This window comes from Pteropus vampyrus, unplaced genomic scaffold, assembly GCF_000151845.1.
Source record: "Pteropus vampyrus isolate Shadow unplaced genomic scaffold, Pvam_2.0 Scaffold61, whole genome shotgun sequence".
Classification (NCBI taxonomy): domain Eukaryota; kingdom Metazoa; phylum Chordata; class Mammalia; order Chiroptera; family Pteropodidae; genus Pteropus; species Pteropus vampyrus.
In genome coordinates this window covers 233,317-250,340 of record NW_011888842.1, presented here as the reverse complement: position 1 = coordinate 250,340, position 17,024 = coordinate 233,317, and the positions used below count along the sequence as shown (strand labels likewise).

General features: G+C 41.6%; 1 protein-coding gene and 1 pseudogene across 3 annotated transcripts; both read right to left on the bottom strand.

Moving 5' to 3' along the window:
- Window positions 1–1,641: 1,641 nt before the first annotated feature.
- On the bottom strand, window positions 1,642–1,759 carry LOC111740327 (annotated as a pseudogene).
- Window positions 1,760–3,375: 1,616 nt separating this feature from the next.
- On the bottom strand, window positions 3,376–16,830 carry CUNH9orf43 (chromosome unknown C9orf43 homolog). Of its 3 annotated transcripts, XM_023531069.1 has the most exons (14): window positions 16,753–16,773; window positions 15,799–15,998; window positions 15,545–15,695; window positions 13,152–13,230; window positions 11,454–11,554; window positions 9,764–9,827; window positions 8,895–9,067; window positions 8,093–8,243; window positions 7,631–7,721; window positions 7,284–7,366; window positions 6,966–7,053; window positions 4,813–4,892; window positions 4,057–4,123; window positions 3,376–3,846 (listed from the first exon to the last, which is right to left on the bottom strand). In XM_023531069.1, exons 2-14 carry the CDS (start codon window positions 15,947–15,949, stop codon window positions 3,623–3,625), a joined length of 1,503 nt encoding a protein of 500 aa, XP_023386837.1. In that variant the 5' UTR covers window positions 15,950–15,998; window positions 16,753–16,773; the 3' UTR covers window positions 3,376–3,622. The 3 variants fall into 3 exon arrangements, with proteins under 3 accessions (XP_023386837.1, XP_023386835.1, XP_023386836.1); XM_023531067.1 differs by having other exon boundaries at window positions 15,799–16,830; XM_023531068.1 differs by lacking the exon at window positions 7,631–7,721 and having other exon boundaries at window positions 8,020–8,243; window positions 15,799–16,830.
- Between the last annotated feature and the right edge of the window lie 194 nt (window positions 16,831–17,024).

Sequence of the window (17,024 nt, the reverse complement as noted above, 5' to 3'; positions counted from 1 at the left end):
ATCTAGTGGTCCCCAGTAACTTTACCGATTGATCCAGGAAATTTTCAAGCTATATTCCTGGGAATGACTCTCCACTGTCTCCTCCAGATCCTCTCTTTCCTCTCTTTCAAGATAATCTATGAGTTGATTCTCTAACATATAATAGGTACCCAATATTTGTTAAATAAACATATAAACAGAAGGACAAATTAATTTCATACCCTGATACCTTCTGGCAACTGAAAGAAAATTTATAAATTCTTTCCCAGATTCCTCTGGACGCCAAAGGGCCTCCAATCATTTGTATCTAAAGGCTAGAGTTATTTCTGTCCTTAATTTAGCAAACAATTCCTTAGGTGCATTAATAAACTGATTTTTCTAAGGGTCACTGCTGTCATGGATGAAACCCTGACTCCTTCCCACACAAGGGAGCTTTCTGTAATCCAAAAACAATGAAAGACAGAGTCTGTTACCCCAGATGTCAGGACCAGTACCAACACAAATGACTGGCTCTGCAAGGAGGCAGGTGTGGACATGGAAAATCTGAAAATGCTTTCATTGACTATGCTTCTACACACAGGTCAAACTGGGCCAGGTGTCATTGGGAAGTGTGCTCAGAAAACCATGGTGACTCAAACGAAGTGGCCTATACCTATAGGGATCACAAAGAAAGTAGAAACCAGAGATGAGTTTCTTAGGAATATAAGCCTCCTAGGACATTATTTCAACAGGCTAAGTCTTAAGTCCTCTTGCCTGCTTAAGTGTGTAAAGCGCATCTCTGTGGGATTCTGGCTGGAGCCTCTTGGCTGTGGGGCCTTAATTCTCCCAGAGGGTGGGAAAATGGCAGTTAGCAACAGTTACCTGGCTCCTCCTCTCTCAGAACATAGGGAGGCTGAAGCAAAGGGTTCATGAGGGCTTCTCTCCCTCAGTCAGTTCTTTTCTACATGGCCTCATCCTTCCTTTCTAAGACTGTTGACTATGCACTAAAAAGAGGGACTCAGAGAGGTTTTGGAATCCGGTAGATGAGATAGTGAGGTCCTAGGTTCTAAGTCCAACCCCCTTCACTGACTGGCCTTTGATTTTTGGCAAATTATTTAACCTATCCAGCAAGGCCACAAGAAACTGTTGTGAAGGTTGTGGACAAACTCTAGGGGTGCTGCTCATGTTGTAATCACCATAGATTTCTATACTGATTGAGATATTTTTCAGCAGTTGGTAAAAAGTGTCTTAAAGGGTGCCTTTTTTCTAATTCACTCAAAGGCCCCAAATGGGCTATCATCAGCCCTGTATTCTGAGCCTTGCTTTCTTAATCCAGAAAACGGAGACAATCCACATTTATCTCTAGAGCTGGCCAGAGAACCCACCCAAATAGCGGATGTAAAGCACCCTGAAAACTGTGGTATGTAGATTATATTTTCCTAAATTCCATTTATGATTATCCAAATTTGAGGAATTGGTATAACGAAGATGAAACAAGTTTCAGCCTGCCAACATTTTCTCGCCCTTTGAAAACAGAAGCAAAAGCCAGTGTTCATTCAGATGGCAAATATCTTCTCACTCAAAATATGTCATGACTTTTTTTTTTTTTTTTTAGGCAAGCCAACCCTTGGTTGACCTCACAGATTGCAAGGACTTTGTCAGCTTACAATCCCTTATTTTTTACACCTACAGCACCTGGTCTTCCTAGGTGGTCTCCTATCCAAGTACTAACCAGGCCCAACCTGCTTAGCTTCTGAGATCAGATGGGATCGGGCTTGTTCAGGGTAGCATGGCTGTAGACAAAATATGTCATGATTTAAAAGGTGACTTTATGCTCATTAAGAAGACTTAAAAGAATGTGCCAATTTCTGGGAGACGCTTTACTAATTAAAGTAGTTGAATTAATTATAAAACAGACCTTCTCAGTCTTCAGATAAAAGAGCAAATGAAAGCTAAGCCCTTCCCCATCCTCAACCTCACTACTGACCACTGAAAATTGGGTTTGCTCAGGAGGACAGGTCTGAGGGCAGGCTAAGGAAAAGTGGAAAAATGTTGTAAATTTTTTAATTAGCCCACATAAGTCATTCTGCAATGTACATAATGCCTCTCAGATTTCTCTTACTATGAAGATTCAGCTAAATATAGTTCAGTCTAGTAACACAAATAATGTCATATAATTTTGATTTGGCTTGGAAAAGAGGAATGGGTAGGCAGCAGTTTGAGCTTTCTAATTTGGTCTGTTTTGAGACAATGTTAAGACGGAGTTGAACATTTAATCTGCCTTTCTTGTATGAACTGTACTTAGGGCAACCAAATAACTGATGAGGAATAAGTTTCTCTTTATAAAAAGATCTTAGGCCCAACCCAGAGTTCCACTTCTGGCATAATAGTCTAAAGAGCTCCATGGAATGCTCTCCAGTGAAAATTGGGGACATTTTTATTTTTTAAGTCTCTGGAAATGACCCTAAGAGTATACAGCAAATTGAAGAAACACTTATTCAAGAAAATCTGTAAAAGCTCAATAAGAACTGCAAGAGTCTATGGTATGTGACCCTGGACCCATGCCTTCTCTCCCCCTGACCCCACCTCACTTCAGTGGGACAGAAACTCTACTGTAGGCTGCTACAGCCTAAGAATACAGGGCTTCCTCTCCCTTCAGCTCCAAGTCAGAGAGCTGTCTTCCCAGGAGGGACAGGATATTGTCATTTCTCATCTTGATCCCAGCTACCTGTTGCCAAGGCTAAGTTCTTGCAAGTACAGCCTATAGGTGGAGGCTCTCTTCTTCTACCCAGCCCCCACCTGTGGGAAAGGAGCTTGACCCTGGGTCCAGAACTATTGAAAATGCCTGGGCCCCAACTGCCCCTGCCCCAGCTCATGGGGCATAGAGCCCAGAGTTTTTATTGGGTACATGAGAACTTCATTATATTATTCTCTTTACTTTTATGTAATTTTGTAAATTTTCTGTATTAAAAAGTTTCAAGAACAAAAACATGGGGAAAAAAAATCCTTCCAAAAACCAAGTTCAAGCAATACTGAGACTGAAATTCTGTTTTCATGAGCATCAGTGAAACTTCCCTGGAGACTTAGCAGCTTAGAAGCCGGAGCTTCATACTCTTTCAGGTTAGTATGAGTCCTGTGCCACATGCACAGGAATATTACACATAATGCATATACACATAACACAATGAATATTATTGGATAATGATGTCGATGCCATCCTCAAAAGAAACCATTTCCAGAGAATGAGGAAAAGCTAGGAACATAGAAGGGGTTCCCACAGGTCAAATTCATCTTCCTACAACTGGAAACCTTTCAGAGTTTCAGAGAGGAGATAAAGGTGACTCAGAAAACAGATGCCAAGAAATATTTTCCCCCTCTTCCCACCAGAAATAAGAATGAGTCTTTTGATTAAGCAGCAGCTGTGTTTAATCCCCAAAATTATTTTGGCCCTAATGGAAGAGAAAAAAAATCTAAGTTTCTCCCTTACTTATTTTAGAAGCAAGTAGAAGTGAGTGAAGCAAACAGAATCCCTAAGCTCAGGCCCTGGTAAAGGTTCCAGGGAGCAGAAGTCCCCTCTCCTTTCAGTCCTTGTGTCCAAGGTCACTGTCCTCAGCATTCTAAGCATCCTGCTGTGAAATAAGGCCACCCCATTGATGTCTTCTGCCTATGCCTCCATAGACCCTTCACTCTGTATCCCAGAGGCCTGGTTCTCTTCGTCTTCATAATCAGTGCCCTGAAGAATCTTCAGTAGTTTGAGCTCAGGGTTCCAACTTGTTCTAGACGTACTGGCTGAAAGGTCCTTTGGGATATTCTCTTGGGCTTCCTGCATAACCTCCATCTGAGTACCGATGTCCTCGTTAGTGGGTTCTTCCTTGGAAAGTTCAGGATCTAAAAGAAGATCCAGCCGTTAATTGTATCTGTAGCCTTCTCCCAACTATGACAAATGGAGGACAGAAAAGGAAGGGTTGGAGTGTCTTTAAGACCCTTCTCAGGGATGAGGACTGTGTCATCCAGGGAGGTGAACCATCCTGGTCCACACAGGTTCAGCTCTCCCTGTCCTCAGGTATTTCCTAAGGCTCATCTACCCTAGTAACTTACTCTGTTCCCTGGGGAAGGAATCCAGGTAGTTCTCAGCATAGTCCACCTGTGGTCTCTCTGTGGAATCCTGGAATTCATTAGAGTAAGTGTAAGGAAACTTGAAACTTTAGAAAACAAAAGATTTTTCTAAATGATGCTTTTCTTGGAGAAATTAACATCTAATGACAGGAGAAAATCCCACCTACTGAGACTGAAGAGAAGTTTGTACCACATCCTTTGCCCTCCAGGCTGACCAGATGAAGCTAGAATCCACTTTTCCCCATTCCCAGCTCTCAGCTAAGGGTAGATTGCCTCCAAAGGTGGTTGCCAACAATCCCTCCCATTCCTGTATGCACATACTATTCCTCTCATCAAGAGATGGAGTCAATTTCCTCTCCTCTTGAATCTGGGCTAGACTTGTGATTTTTGACCAAAAAAAAAAAAAAAAATGTGACAGAAGTGACACTGTTACGGTTCCAGGCCTATCCCTTAAGAAAGTGCTTGCATGAGATTACCGTGCTGTCAAGAAGCCCAAACTAGCCACATGGAGAGGCCTCATAGAAGAAATAACTAACGTAATTCGACCAACAGCCCCAGGGCAGCCTCCAGATGAATGTGGCTACATGAGTGACATCAGGCAAGATTAGACAAACTGTCTAGTCAACCTACAGAATGATGAGAAATAACAAACCGCTATGACTTCAGCTTTGGGGTAGTTTGTTCTGCAGTAATGGATAACAACGGGGTCCTAGCAGAATGTCCCTCATATACTCTCACCTGTTTCAAAGTGGGGCCATTTATCTTCATCGGCTGCTGCTGCTTTTCGTCACTCTCACAACCTGGTAGATTTCTGTGACCTAGTGACCACAAAGTCAACTCAATTCGCTTCTTATTGGTTTATCACATCCCATTGTTGGGCTTCTTGTTGACCCCTAGTCTACAAGTGATTCCCCAGGACAAGACAGGACCTCAGAGGCATGTAAAGGGGAGATAGGCCTTCTGAGTTCTATTTGTGATTCTGTTCACCTAGGACTGTACCCACATCTATTACAGATTTAGAGGTTAAGGTAAAGTGTATGTTAAAAGATCCAGGATTCCTCCAAGAAAACGAAGGGGTGGGAACCTGAACAGCATAGCAGCAAAAGAAGCCCTAACTCTACCTTTTCTGTCTTTGAGTACTCCTCTGACCTTCTTGCTCCATCCCTAATGTACCCAATATTGGCTTCTGAAAATAAAGCTCCTCCCCTCCAAAAAGCTCTAGTTCTAGGGTTCTTTTGCATCAGCTGTATGGCCAGTTAGTCCCGAAATGCATTCATTCTTTCCACTCTTATTTTTCTAAATGAACATCTTCCAAGCAGCCACCAGAGGTGTTATGCTAAAAGGCAAAGCAAGTTAAGGAACTCCCTTGCTCAACACTTGGGCTGACTCCCTACCAACACTGGTTCCCACCTTAGCTGTACATTGGAAGCAATGGGAAGTTTTAAAAAACACTGAGGCCTGGGTCCCAACACCGGAAATTCTGATTTAATAGGTCTGGGGTGCAGCCTAGGAATTAGGGTTGTCAAAGCTCCTCAGTTGACTTCAATGTGCAATCAAGGTGGAACACCACTGACACGGAGAATAAAGGTCAAAAACCTTAGCCTGTACAAGCCCCTACCTACCTCTCTCCCTTAAATACCCAACCCCACAGCCATAATGGACAACTCAGTGTTCCCTGAGCAGCTATGCTGCTCCAAGATGCCTTTGTACGAGTTATTTCCACTTTCAGGAATTCTCTTCCCTATCAGGAAAATTCTTACGCATATTCAAGATACAATGCAAAAATCACCTCTTCCATAAGGCCTGTCTCAACTCAGTGAGGACAGGCCACTGCTCTAAGAACATGATTCAAAGGGGCACCCCAATCACGCAAGCAAAACTGCTCCTATTGGAGGCGTCAGGAAGAGAAACTAAATGCACCAAAGTAGAATTTGGGGGAGTTTTGATCACCTGGATGGGGTAATAACCTTGGACAAGTCACCTCTCACCTTGGACCCAGCCCTGGTTCCATCTACCTCCCATGAAAAGGTCGGAAGTCTTCTTAGATCTTTGAGTTAGAGGACACCACTGCTATCAGAGAGCTCAGTGGAATAGGAAATACACCAAGAGAGTAGCATCCTTCCCAGGCAACACCTCACCTGAACTCTCCCAGTGCCCAGGATTACAGACTAAATTCTGATGATTAAACAGTTATTTTCACATTACAGTCAGCAGTGTCCAGTCTGAGTAGGGCAGAAGAATCTTCTAAAGTTTAGGAGGATTCCTTCTCCCACTTTCCTTCCCATTCTGCACACAAGCTGAGAAATATCAGAAGGACTGGGGTAACTATATCCTTCAGCTCAGACATGATAAGGACTCCAAAAAGGCGAGACACCCATTCTTGTCTCCAGCATGAACACTAGAGGAAAAGGACCACCTATCAAGAAATGGCTACCTGTCTCCTACATGGGGCTGGATAATATGCTGATTTCAGCCTGAGGCTGCAGAGATTAACTTGTGTCAGAAGTGGAGAGCCCTGGACTCTGCTTCCTTAGAACTCTCTTGGGGCTCTAGCGAAGGGCCCCAGCTCCCCACTGCATCACTGGCCAACAGGCCTTTAGTAACCTGGGCTTGCTCATCTTCCTCAAACCACTCTGTCTTTTCTATAATAGGAACTGAGGGAAAATGGCTCTGACTCGTGCTCGTGGTCCTCTCTCAAATCTGGTCCAGCTTGCCTGCTTAATAAATATTTGATGGAAGAATGATGCATGGAAGACTAGCCAAAACAAAGCACTCCAAGGAGAATTCTAAGTGCCTGACAAGGCAGGTCCTCAAATGACAAACATATTCAGCTTTTCCTGCCCTCAGATACATCCTGGGATTCTGTCACTCCCAACCCATATTCTCCTTACAATAGCACGGGTCATAAGCCACGGCACCAACATGTTTATACAAAGTGCTTTCGGTCCCTGGATCACTCTCGGGTTTCTTTTTAGCCTCCTGAAACACACATGAGGAGGAATTAAATTAGGACTTTTGGAAATTAAGGAAACTTTTTTTAAAAAGTCTTTAAAAGGAAGTTAACATCTACAACCAGACAGGAACTTTGTATCTATAACCAGACAGAGAACAGAGAGAATCCCACCTCTCATACATCCCTTCCCGTTCCAGACTGCACCCAGTTGTCCCAGTCCCAGCAAGTCCTAAGGGTCCTCTCACTGCCGCTCTACCTGTTTCTTAGTAGGTGTCTTCACCTTCCTCTGTTGCTGCTTCTGCTGCCGCTGCTCCTGCTGCTGCGGTGGCTTCTTATGACCTGGTGACCAGACGGCCAGCTCAATCCTCTTCTCCCCGACAGCTCCCACCCTCTCCTGGGCTACTTGCTGTGCCCTGCGCCACCATGGTGAAACTCTCTCCCCTGGTCAGGACCAAGCCAGGCAGCTAGAGGGTACAGGGCAGGTGTTTCTTAAAACTGCAGTTTCTTGAGTTCTACATGTGACCCTGTATGACTGTGGCCACAAGTTTAACCGAACTGGCACCAAAATCAAGTATGAGAAATGTAGCTGATGGGGAATGGTACCTGGAGACCTGGCAGCAGCAGAAAACCTGCCTTCTGTCTTCAGGTTATAATGTAGTTTCCTAAAATGTTCAGGATATCTCAACGCTGGTCTCTGGAGAAAAAGAAGAAAAGCTCTACTATAGGTCTTTTCCTTTCCCAAAATGTATACCCCAATGCATTTATCCATCTAATCAACAAGTACTTTTTGAGAACTCAGTGTGCGTGTTACTGTACCAGGGGCTCTGGAGAGGGAAAAGTTGTGGGGAACAAAATGCAGAAGAAATAGAGAATGTTGTTCTCCTCAAACCCCTCCCCATATATTTGCTTTCACCTGTATATAGCCCAGCCCTTCTGTGGGGCTTGGGTCCAGAGTGGAAAGATAGCAGAGAAAGAAGAATTAAAAAGTCAACCATTATAGCCTGGAAGAGAGATGAGTTTGGACTTGCACGTAGACATCTTGCTCTGAGGCTCCCCAGCTCTTACTTGCAGGGTGAGGCGGTGTACAGATAAAAACATCTTAGCAGAAATGGCACTGTCAGGTCGGCTCTTTTCCAATGGAGGTTTCTTTTTCATCATGGCCAATTGTGTCTTCATCTCAGGACTAAGGTTGGTTTTACCTTCATGTGACAAAAGACTGAAGGGAACAAAGACAGCCAGACAGTCAGCAACAGTTCTTTTTAGAGAGCGTATCTAAGGAGAGGAAGATGAGAAAGGCTCCAAATTTGAAGAAATGTCCATTTTGGGCCTAAAAGGCCTGTACCAACAAGTGCTCATTCACTAAGAGCTTTCGAATGCAACTACAATCATTACAGCTATATAGATTAAGTATTTACTGTATGTCAGGCTCATGTGCTCTATACCACTGAATCCTTACAACACTCTGCAAATGAGGAAAATGAAGCCTGAAGAGGCTATATAAATCACCAAAATTCATAAAGCCAGTATACGTTTCAATATAAAATGCAAAGTTTGTCTCACACCAAATCATATATCCATTCTGCCTCCCACTTACAAAACTCAGCTATAGAAAGAAGAGTGTAATTGGAGCTACCTCCTAGTGGAGGTTTAAATGAGAGAATATGTGTAATGTGCTTACTTAGCATTGGGACTGGCAGATGGTAGGTACTTGATAAATGGTGGTAATTACTGTCACCACTGTGTATTGGAAAGTCAAAGAACTCAGTGAACAAGCAGTGTGACGGTTTTCTCCCCTCCCTACTCAGAAAGAGCACACTGCCTAGACCCTCCTCAGCTTCAACGAAAAGCAGGCTTACATAATACTTACTACTTCAGTAGTTCCTGAGGTAACATGTCAAATTGGTTCCAAAAAGGAAAGATTTCTGAACTTAGTTGCTCAAACGTGTGTGCTGGGGAGGAGGGAGGCACAATTACCCCTGGAGGTCTCAACTGTGTTTCTGTGTTCTGCTTTCTAGAGAGAACCCAAGGTGGCTTGTCTTTCTGGAAGAGAAACCATGAGAACTACCTGAAGCACGCCTACCCCAGCAGCAGCGCCCTCCTTAGACTGCACAATGAGGGCCATCACGTTCTCCCCTCTTTTGCTCCCCAATCCTCTTGTTGAATTCAGACCACATGGAGATTAGCTGTTTTGTTAGGGTTTTTCCCCCAAAAGGTTATTAATTTATTCACCGAACAAACTGAACAAATATTTATTGGCTAATAATGTGTCAGGCACAGGGCTATGGCTGGGATTCAGCAATGGACAAAATGGACCAAGACACCATTCTCAAGGACGTAGCAACTTACCAGTACGGTAACTCATCCAAGGCTATCTTCACCCAATGAATGCTAGAATTCAAATTACAAGCCCAGGTATTCTGACTCCTAGTCCACTGAAGCTCTACTTCAGTAATACTGGGAATTAGTTTTTAATTGACTAAAAATTCCCCCTGAATACCCAACAGTTCCTCCTAACATCTCAAGGTGCTCTTTACTTTCCTACAGGGAGGAAATAGGGAAAGAGTCTCAGAATAGAAAATGACTTGGGAATTATTTCTTAATAGGGGTTTCCTTTTGGAGATTTTGTTCATTTAAAGAGAGAACGTTGTGGGGAAGGGGGTTTGATATCTAAAAGGAAAACAAGAGTAAATTCTGCAGAGTAATATCATAAAGCTTTGGCCACAACATCAAACTTACCTCTGTAGATGTCTTTCTTTTCTTCTTCCTATCCTGGCTGGGAACCATACACTTCTCAGCTGGACTTGAAATAAGAATAACCACAACTTATTCCCAGACATCTTAAACAAAAGCATCAAGGATATTTGTGAGTGATGACCATAAAGATTTCTATCCTCTATTCAGTACTCAAAGATGGAAGGTTGGGAGCCCAGCGGTACCTGTTGCTCAGAGGCTGCTAAAAACAAGACCCCCACCCTCACTTCTAAATTAGGTTTCCCACCATTCTCTCATACAATCTACTTATTTACTTTCTTTTTAGCCACCTCACTGTAAGTAGCAGGAGGCCAAGCAGAGAAAGTCATAGTCTCTTGCATCTGCCTCTTGCTACACTGGAATTCTATTTTAATACACTTTGAGATTCATGCCCGGACACTTCTCTACAACAAATTTTATGTAGCAGTAATATATATACACATATATATGATGCCTCCCTGTGACATTAGGGTGGAATTTAGCAACTCTCAACCCCATCCCATATGAGGGTACACTGGGACTTACCTAAGGGAACACTACTTATTGGTATTAATCCAAATTAGTAATTATATACTTAGGTGTGGTGATGTTTGTAATGTCTGAATTCTCTCCACCACCACCACCATAAGACTCCAGGAGGACAGGGACCAAGTCTATTTGGTTCTCTACTGAATTCTCACTGCCTAGCATGAGAAGATGCTCAACTATTTTTGCTCTGTCATCTTCTTCCCCCTCTTTGCCTGGAACATGGATATGCTGGTTGGAGCCCTAGCAGTCTCTGAGACCTTAAAAGCCCCCGTGAAGCACCTTAGAAGATGGAAGCCATGGCTAGGGATAATGACCCAGAAAGCTAGAAGGAATTCTGGTTCTGATTACCTCACGGATCTGACATACTAGCCTTGGCCCACCTACGTCTGGGTGTTTTGAATGAAAGGAAATGAACCCTGATGTTTTTGTTTTTTACACTGTATATTTATATATGATACGTACACACACACACACACATATATACACACATATATATGTACATATATACATATATATATACTATACATACAAAAATGCATATATAAAGAAGTATTCACAGGATCATTAAAAAAAGAAAAATAAATAAAATTCTTAAATCTCATCATCTCTAAACAGTCACTTAACAGAATCTGAAAGCCTCAGCAGTCACATAAAAAAACACCTTCTTTTAAAGGCTGTCAATATTAGCAAGTCTTCAGGCCTTTGCTTTTGTCATACTTTGTTTTTTACACAAATTCCATATGCTATTCATTTTGTCACTGTACTAGGCCTTGGGATTGAAACCAAAGAGTCATGTACTTCACTGAAAACTGTTTTACTAGTTGCTGATGGATAATAAGAAAAACTAATAGTCAGCGTTTGTTTCTTAATCAAACTTCACAAATACATTGGCCCTATCTTGTATGCTATTTACTGCTACATAAAACTTGATGTAGAGAAGTGTCCGGGCATGAATCTCAAAGTGTATTAAAATAGAATTCCAGTGTAGCAAGAGGCAGATGCAAGAGACTATGACTTTCTCTGCTTGGCCTCCGGCTACTTACAGTGAGGTGGCTAAAAACATCACAAAAAAGAGGCCTACAGAGGACAGTAGGGATTTGTAGAACATAAAAGTTGAAGGCCTCTAAGTTCTAGACATGATACTCACCTCACATGCTTCTCTGGTTCTTCAGGGATCCAGATTACAATCATATTTCCAACACCTTGAGGGCAGGGAAGTTGTGTTTCATTCAAATTCAGCACTGGAAGCTAAGAGGACGATAAAATGCCTATGTATGGCTTAAAGGTACCAGCTCCTGATGGTTTTCAGTCCTAGACTAAGGACTGAATTATCAAAAAGGTATGGTGGTTCACAAGATGATGAAAAGACATTTCCCATCCCAAGAAAACAGATATTAGTACAGGTACTGTAAGAGCGAGCATTTTTAAGTGCATAGTTTCCCTGCCTCCCTGTGACATTAGGGTAGAATTTAGCAACTCTCAACCCCATCCCATATGAGGGTACACTGGGACTTACCTAAGGGAACACTACTCATTCTGCCCACTCCACTCCAAAGACTTAGATCCTCTGGAGATAATATAATACAATTTGGGAGCAGGGAAGGGAAGTAATAGAGATGAAAGCAAGTTTTCTACTTTTAGAGGCTGTCTACAATTATAGGTGTCTACATAAAAGTTAAAGTCTTAACTCTTTTCACACTTAAGATACTAAAACGCTGATGTTCAAAGACACCTTACAAATCATCTAGTCCATAACCCTAGTAGGAAAAGGAGGGTGGTTAAAAATAAGGTTGTCCCCAAGAAAAGGAACTGATTGGCTTGGGGGAACAGGGTATATTTCTTTGCACTGTAAATCTTTTTATGCCTTTTGAATTTAGAACCATGTGTATGTATTATCTATTCAAATAATTAATTTAAAAGTAATTTAATCTAACCTTCTTGTTCTGAAGTGGTCAAAGAGAAAAGTGCTTTGTTCATTCAACCATTCAAACCCATATACCCTCTCTTAGTCCTTGACATTCTTCACCATAACATTGAAAAGTGAAGTTTCTCATGAAAAAAATAAAAGGCATCGATAATAGGACTGCGAAGAATAGCAAATCTCTCTTACTGTGGATTAGTAGAAGGGTTTTTCTTCCTAAACTCTAATTTAGCTCTGCCCATAACTAGGTAACTGCTTTAGCAAATCAATTCCTATCTGGGCCTCAGTGTCCTCAACTGTAAAATATATGAGATAAACCATAGTAATGTTATTCGAACTATAATTGCAACGTACTCATAGGTCATAAAATCGAATTGTGTGAACTATAGCCTACATTGTTTAAAAATGAAATAGAATAAAATAGAACACGACAGAAAATATCAGAATACATCACCCACAGTTAAGGTAAGGATTGTTTCATGATACTTTTGTTGTAAAATGTATTTCTTACTGTAGGTAATAGCTAAAAACATTTGAAAGACATCGGAGTAGATGACTTCAAGGCCCAATTTAGGTCCGACATTCCAGTATTCTAATTTCCCTGTATTATTAGATGACAATGTGTACTTAGTAGCTGAACACGTTCTATGTAGGATAGGAACAGAAAATTCCTGCCTATGCCAAATGTCAGAAATCAAAACCACTGTTGTCTGTGATTTCTGGAAACAGTATAGCATGTAAAGCCATTAGCACTGAGCCTAGCATATAGTTAGGGCCCAATGTTAGATAATTATCATTATCATCATCATTATCACCACCAGCATCATCATCATCATCATTCAGATTACAGTCATCCAAGGAAGAATGCTAAATAAAGGCAAATATTTTATTCCCACTAGTAAAGAGAAAATGCTGAGGAAGTACCTTTCTCAATCTGTGACCTATTTTTGGAGGTCTATTAGTACAGCTGATCAAATCTTTGTCAGGTAAATCCTTCTGAGGCCTAAAAAAATGAGTTTCCAAACATGAAACAGAGACACAAAGGACTTCTTGGGATGACAAAGTCAGTGCCATAAAGAAAAGCCTTCTACTTATCTACAGAAAACCTTGGGCTTAATACTTACCAAATGAATGTAGGGGCTCACCACCTCCTTAAATTTTGTTTGTTTTTCCTGGAACAGCTCCCAAACAGACATTGCACATTGCAAACATTTTACAACTATTTGTTGCATCAAACTGAATTCACGGCCTATGTTCCTCTCTCTCCAGCTATAGTTACATCCAAAGTTTAAGTACCTTTGATGCAGATGTTCAAAAACATGTTAAATAAACAAAATGCAGTATATACACAGAAAGGACTATTTCTCAGCCTTAAAAAGGAGTGAAGTTCTGGTACATGCTACAATGCAAATGAACCTTGAAGACATTATGCTAGGTGAAATAAACCAGACACAAAAGGACAAATATTGTATGATTCTGCTTATATGAGGTACCTAGAGTAGGCAAATTCATAGACAGAAAATATAATAGAGATTATCAGAAACTGGAAGGAGAAGGGAATGAGGAGTTATTGTTTAATAGGTATAGAGTTCCTGTTTGAGATGATGAATAAGTTCTAGAAATGGTTAATGGTGATGGGTGCACAACACTGTAAATGTACTTAATGCCACTAAATTGTACAATTAAAAATGGTTAAAATGGTAAATTTATGTTATATATAGTTACCATAATAAAAAAAAGAATGTCGTCCCCTTACATTTTCATATTGCTTGCTATTTATCTTTTTAAAAAACAAGTTAAATGTATAAATGAATGAATATTGCAAAGAAGTGTAAGCTAAAGACTCAACTCCTACATGATGTAAGCCTCTGCTTTTACTCCAGCTCCCCAGCCTCATCTCTGGCCATTCTCCCATCCCTGGTCTACGTTCCAAACACACTGAACTATTTTCCTGATACCTAAAGAATTTCCTCTTGCTTCCCAGATTTACATGTGTTATTTCTGTAGTCTAGAACTTTTCTTGTCCACGTCCCACCTACAACCCCTACTTCACTAAACTGCTCTAATTTCAGGTCTAGGCACAAATGCCACCTATATAGAAGACAGTGCCCTCCCTGGGTTAGGAATCCTTCCTGTGTGCCTCCATACACCTTGGTGGCACTCCTCTCATCACACTCATCACAATGAATGGTTCTTTGCTAAAAGTCCCCTGAAGGTAAAGACCGTATCTTGTTTACCATTGCATTGTATCCTCAGTGTCCAGCAAAGTGGCCCTCACTACGATATGCCTGTGAATTCAATGAGTGACTAAACAAATGATATCATGGTCTTTACCTTCATAGGCCCTAATAGGGAGAAGTCGCTGTTCTCCCAGGGCTCAAGTCCTAGACAACCTGAAAGTAGTCCTACCCTTTCATATACTATCTTTAGCCTAAGAGAGATCATCAGAGGCTCCTCAAATAGAACAGGAGACAAGAAACCCTACAAGAGCCACTACTAGTGCTTTGATGCCAGATAACAGGGTCTTTGAATTTTAAAAGTCTGAATTTTCTACAGATACCTTTCCCTTAGCTTCACGTATCAGCAAGCACTAACTGGGAGCCTAAATTTTGTAGGAGATTGAAAAGAAAAAGCCATTGCTTCTGCCCGCAGGAGCTTACAAATCGTTTCATACCTAAAAATAAAAGATAAGAAGGACAATATGTGCAGAGTTTTCTGATGACCTATAGAAGTTGATAAGATATTCCCTGATATGGGCTGAACTGTGTCCACCAAAATTCACTTGATGTCCTAAACCTAGTACCTTAGATTCTGACTGTATTTGAACATAGGTTCTTTAAAGAGGTAACTAAGGTAAAATGAGGTCATATAGATGGGCCCTCATCCAACATGGTTGATGTGCTTATAAGAGATTAGGACATAGACACACACAGAGGGAAGATGATGTTAAGACTTCAGGAGAAGATAACACCTACAAGCCAAGGAGAGAGGGCTCGGAAGAAAACAAGTCTGCCAACACTTTAATCTTGGACTTCTAACTGCCAGAATTTTGAGAAAAATTTCTGCTGTTTAAGCTACCAAGTCTGTGTACTTTGTTATGGTAACCCTAGCAAACTAATACACCCCCCATTTTAACCAACTCCTAGAACACAATAAAAATGTTTTCTTTTAGTTTCCCACTGTGTATTCACCACTTTTAACTGAACTGGTGTTTTATTTTCAATCTAGCTTTCCCAAAGTCTACTACATACGTAAAGGAAGTCAACCCAGAATTTTGAGATAGTAGGCTCTTAAAAGAAGATTCCATGATAATTTACCTGCCTTGAAATTTGGAGTCAAACTTTGAACCCTGATACAATAAAGAGCGAGGCTTAGTGAAGGTAAATCCTAATAAATGACGATGAGCACGTCTCTTGGCCCGGAAGTAGGAATCTGAGATGTTTACAGTGGTGAGCACTGGGAGTTTCTCTGAGAAAGCAGACCAAAGAAAACATGTAACATGTCAAAAGGGAGCCAAACAGAAACAGTTCAAAGATCTTATAAGGAAGGAGACAGGGGCTGGCTAATTCACCGTTAGCATCCAGAGAAGTTTTGCAAGGTGAGCCCAGGATTCGAGGGTGGCCCCTCTCTATCCGGCGGATAGTTGCCCAACACTGTGGATGCTGACAAACAGCTAAGTCACAGGTGGTTTCATCCCACTGGCTGTCATCTGGCAAGTCCATGGTTACAAATGGTTTTGGACAAAAGCAAACCTTGCAGCTTTCTAGCCCTCTGCAGAACAATAACCACATAAGTAGGGAGTATTACACACTAGCCATGCAATCTAGATCTTAATTTGGACTCAAAGCATAAAACCAGGTCTGTTCTATTCAAGTGAAGTTTTCCCACCAGACCCTACAGTTTCTAACTGAAGCAGTTTCGGTTGCCATTTATCCTTAAATTGCTGTTGCTTTTCTCATAATAGGGAAATATTTCTCTATACTCATTATCAAAAGCAGGAAAACAAAAGGGTGACTTGAGACATGTTTCAAGGAAAAAAAGAATTAGCACTCAGTGGGAGTGAGGACAATTTGTATGTACATAATATGAAAATATACAACTTAAAAAGCCACTGTAAAGCTATGGCAATGTTTTTGACTGGTAAAGATCTTTAATGAACAATTTAATGAACTAAAAAAATATTTTAACAGGGTTTTTTTTAACGCGAATGTGATATTGTATTATTCTTACAAACAGCTGCTTGGCGCCCTTCGTTAGCTAACCAGCCTCAACTGATCCCCGAGGTCTAGCCATGTTCATCTCTATGTTGCCAGTATTGACGTTGTTCTGGCAAGTTTTGCATTCAAAAATTCTACTAACCGTTATCCTTAATACTATTATTACTAAGTTGGGAGGGGAATGATTAAGGATGGGACATCAGCTCCGGTAAGAGATGAAAGATTCTCCACTTCGTTCTGGAAAAGGGAAGTGGGAAAACCTGGCCTCGAAGGGCTACAGTTCTGCGAAATCAAATTAGGTGCCGCACCACTGGAGCCCGAAGCCCACTGGAAAACCTTGCTCCTCCTCCTGGGGCTGGGAGGGCTGTGGGTTCCTCCCCCCAGGCCCCGCCTCTCATCCAAAGGAGCCCCGCCCCACCAGCTCAGTCTTCGCCTCAGTCTCCCAAGCTAGCCGCCAGACTGCGCCGTCGCCAGGCAGCAGCGCATAGCACTATGGGAAAGGGACGGAAGCCCCAGTGAGCCCTACTTAATTTCGTGATAAAGTTCCAGACACGATGGTGGCTTGAAGCAGACAAAAGAC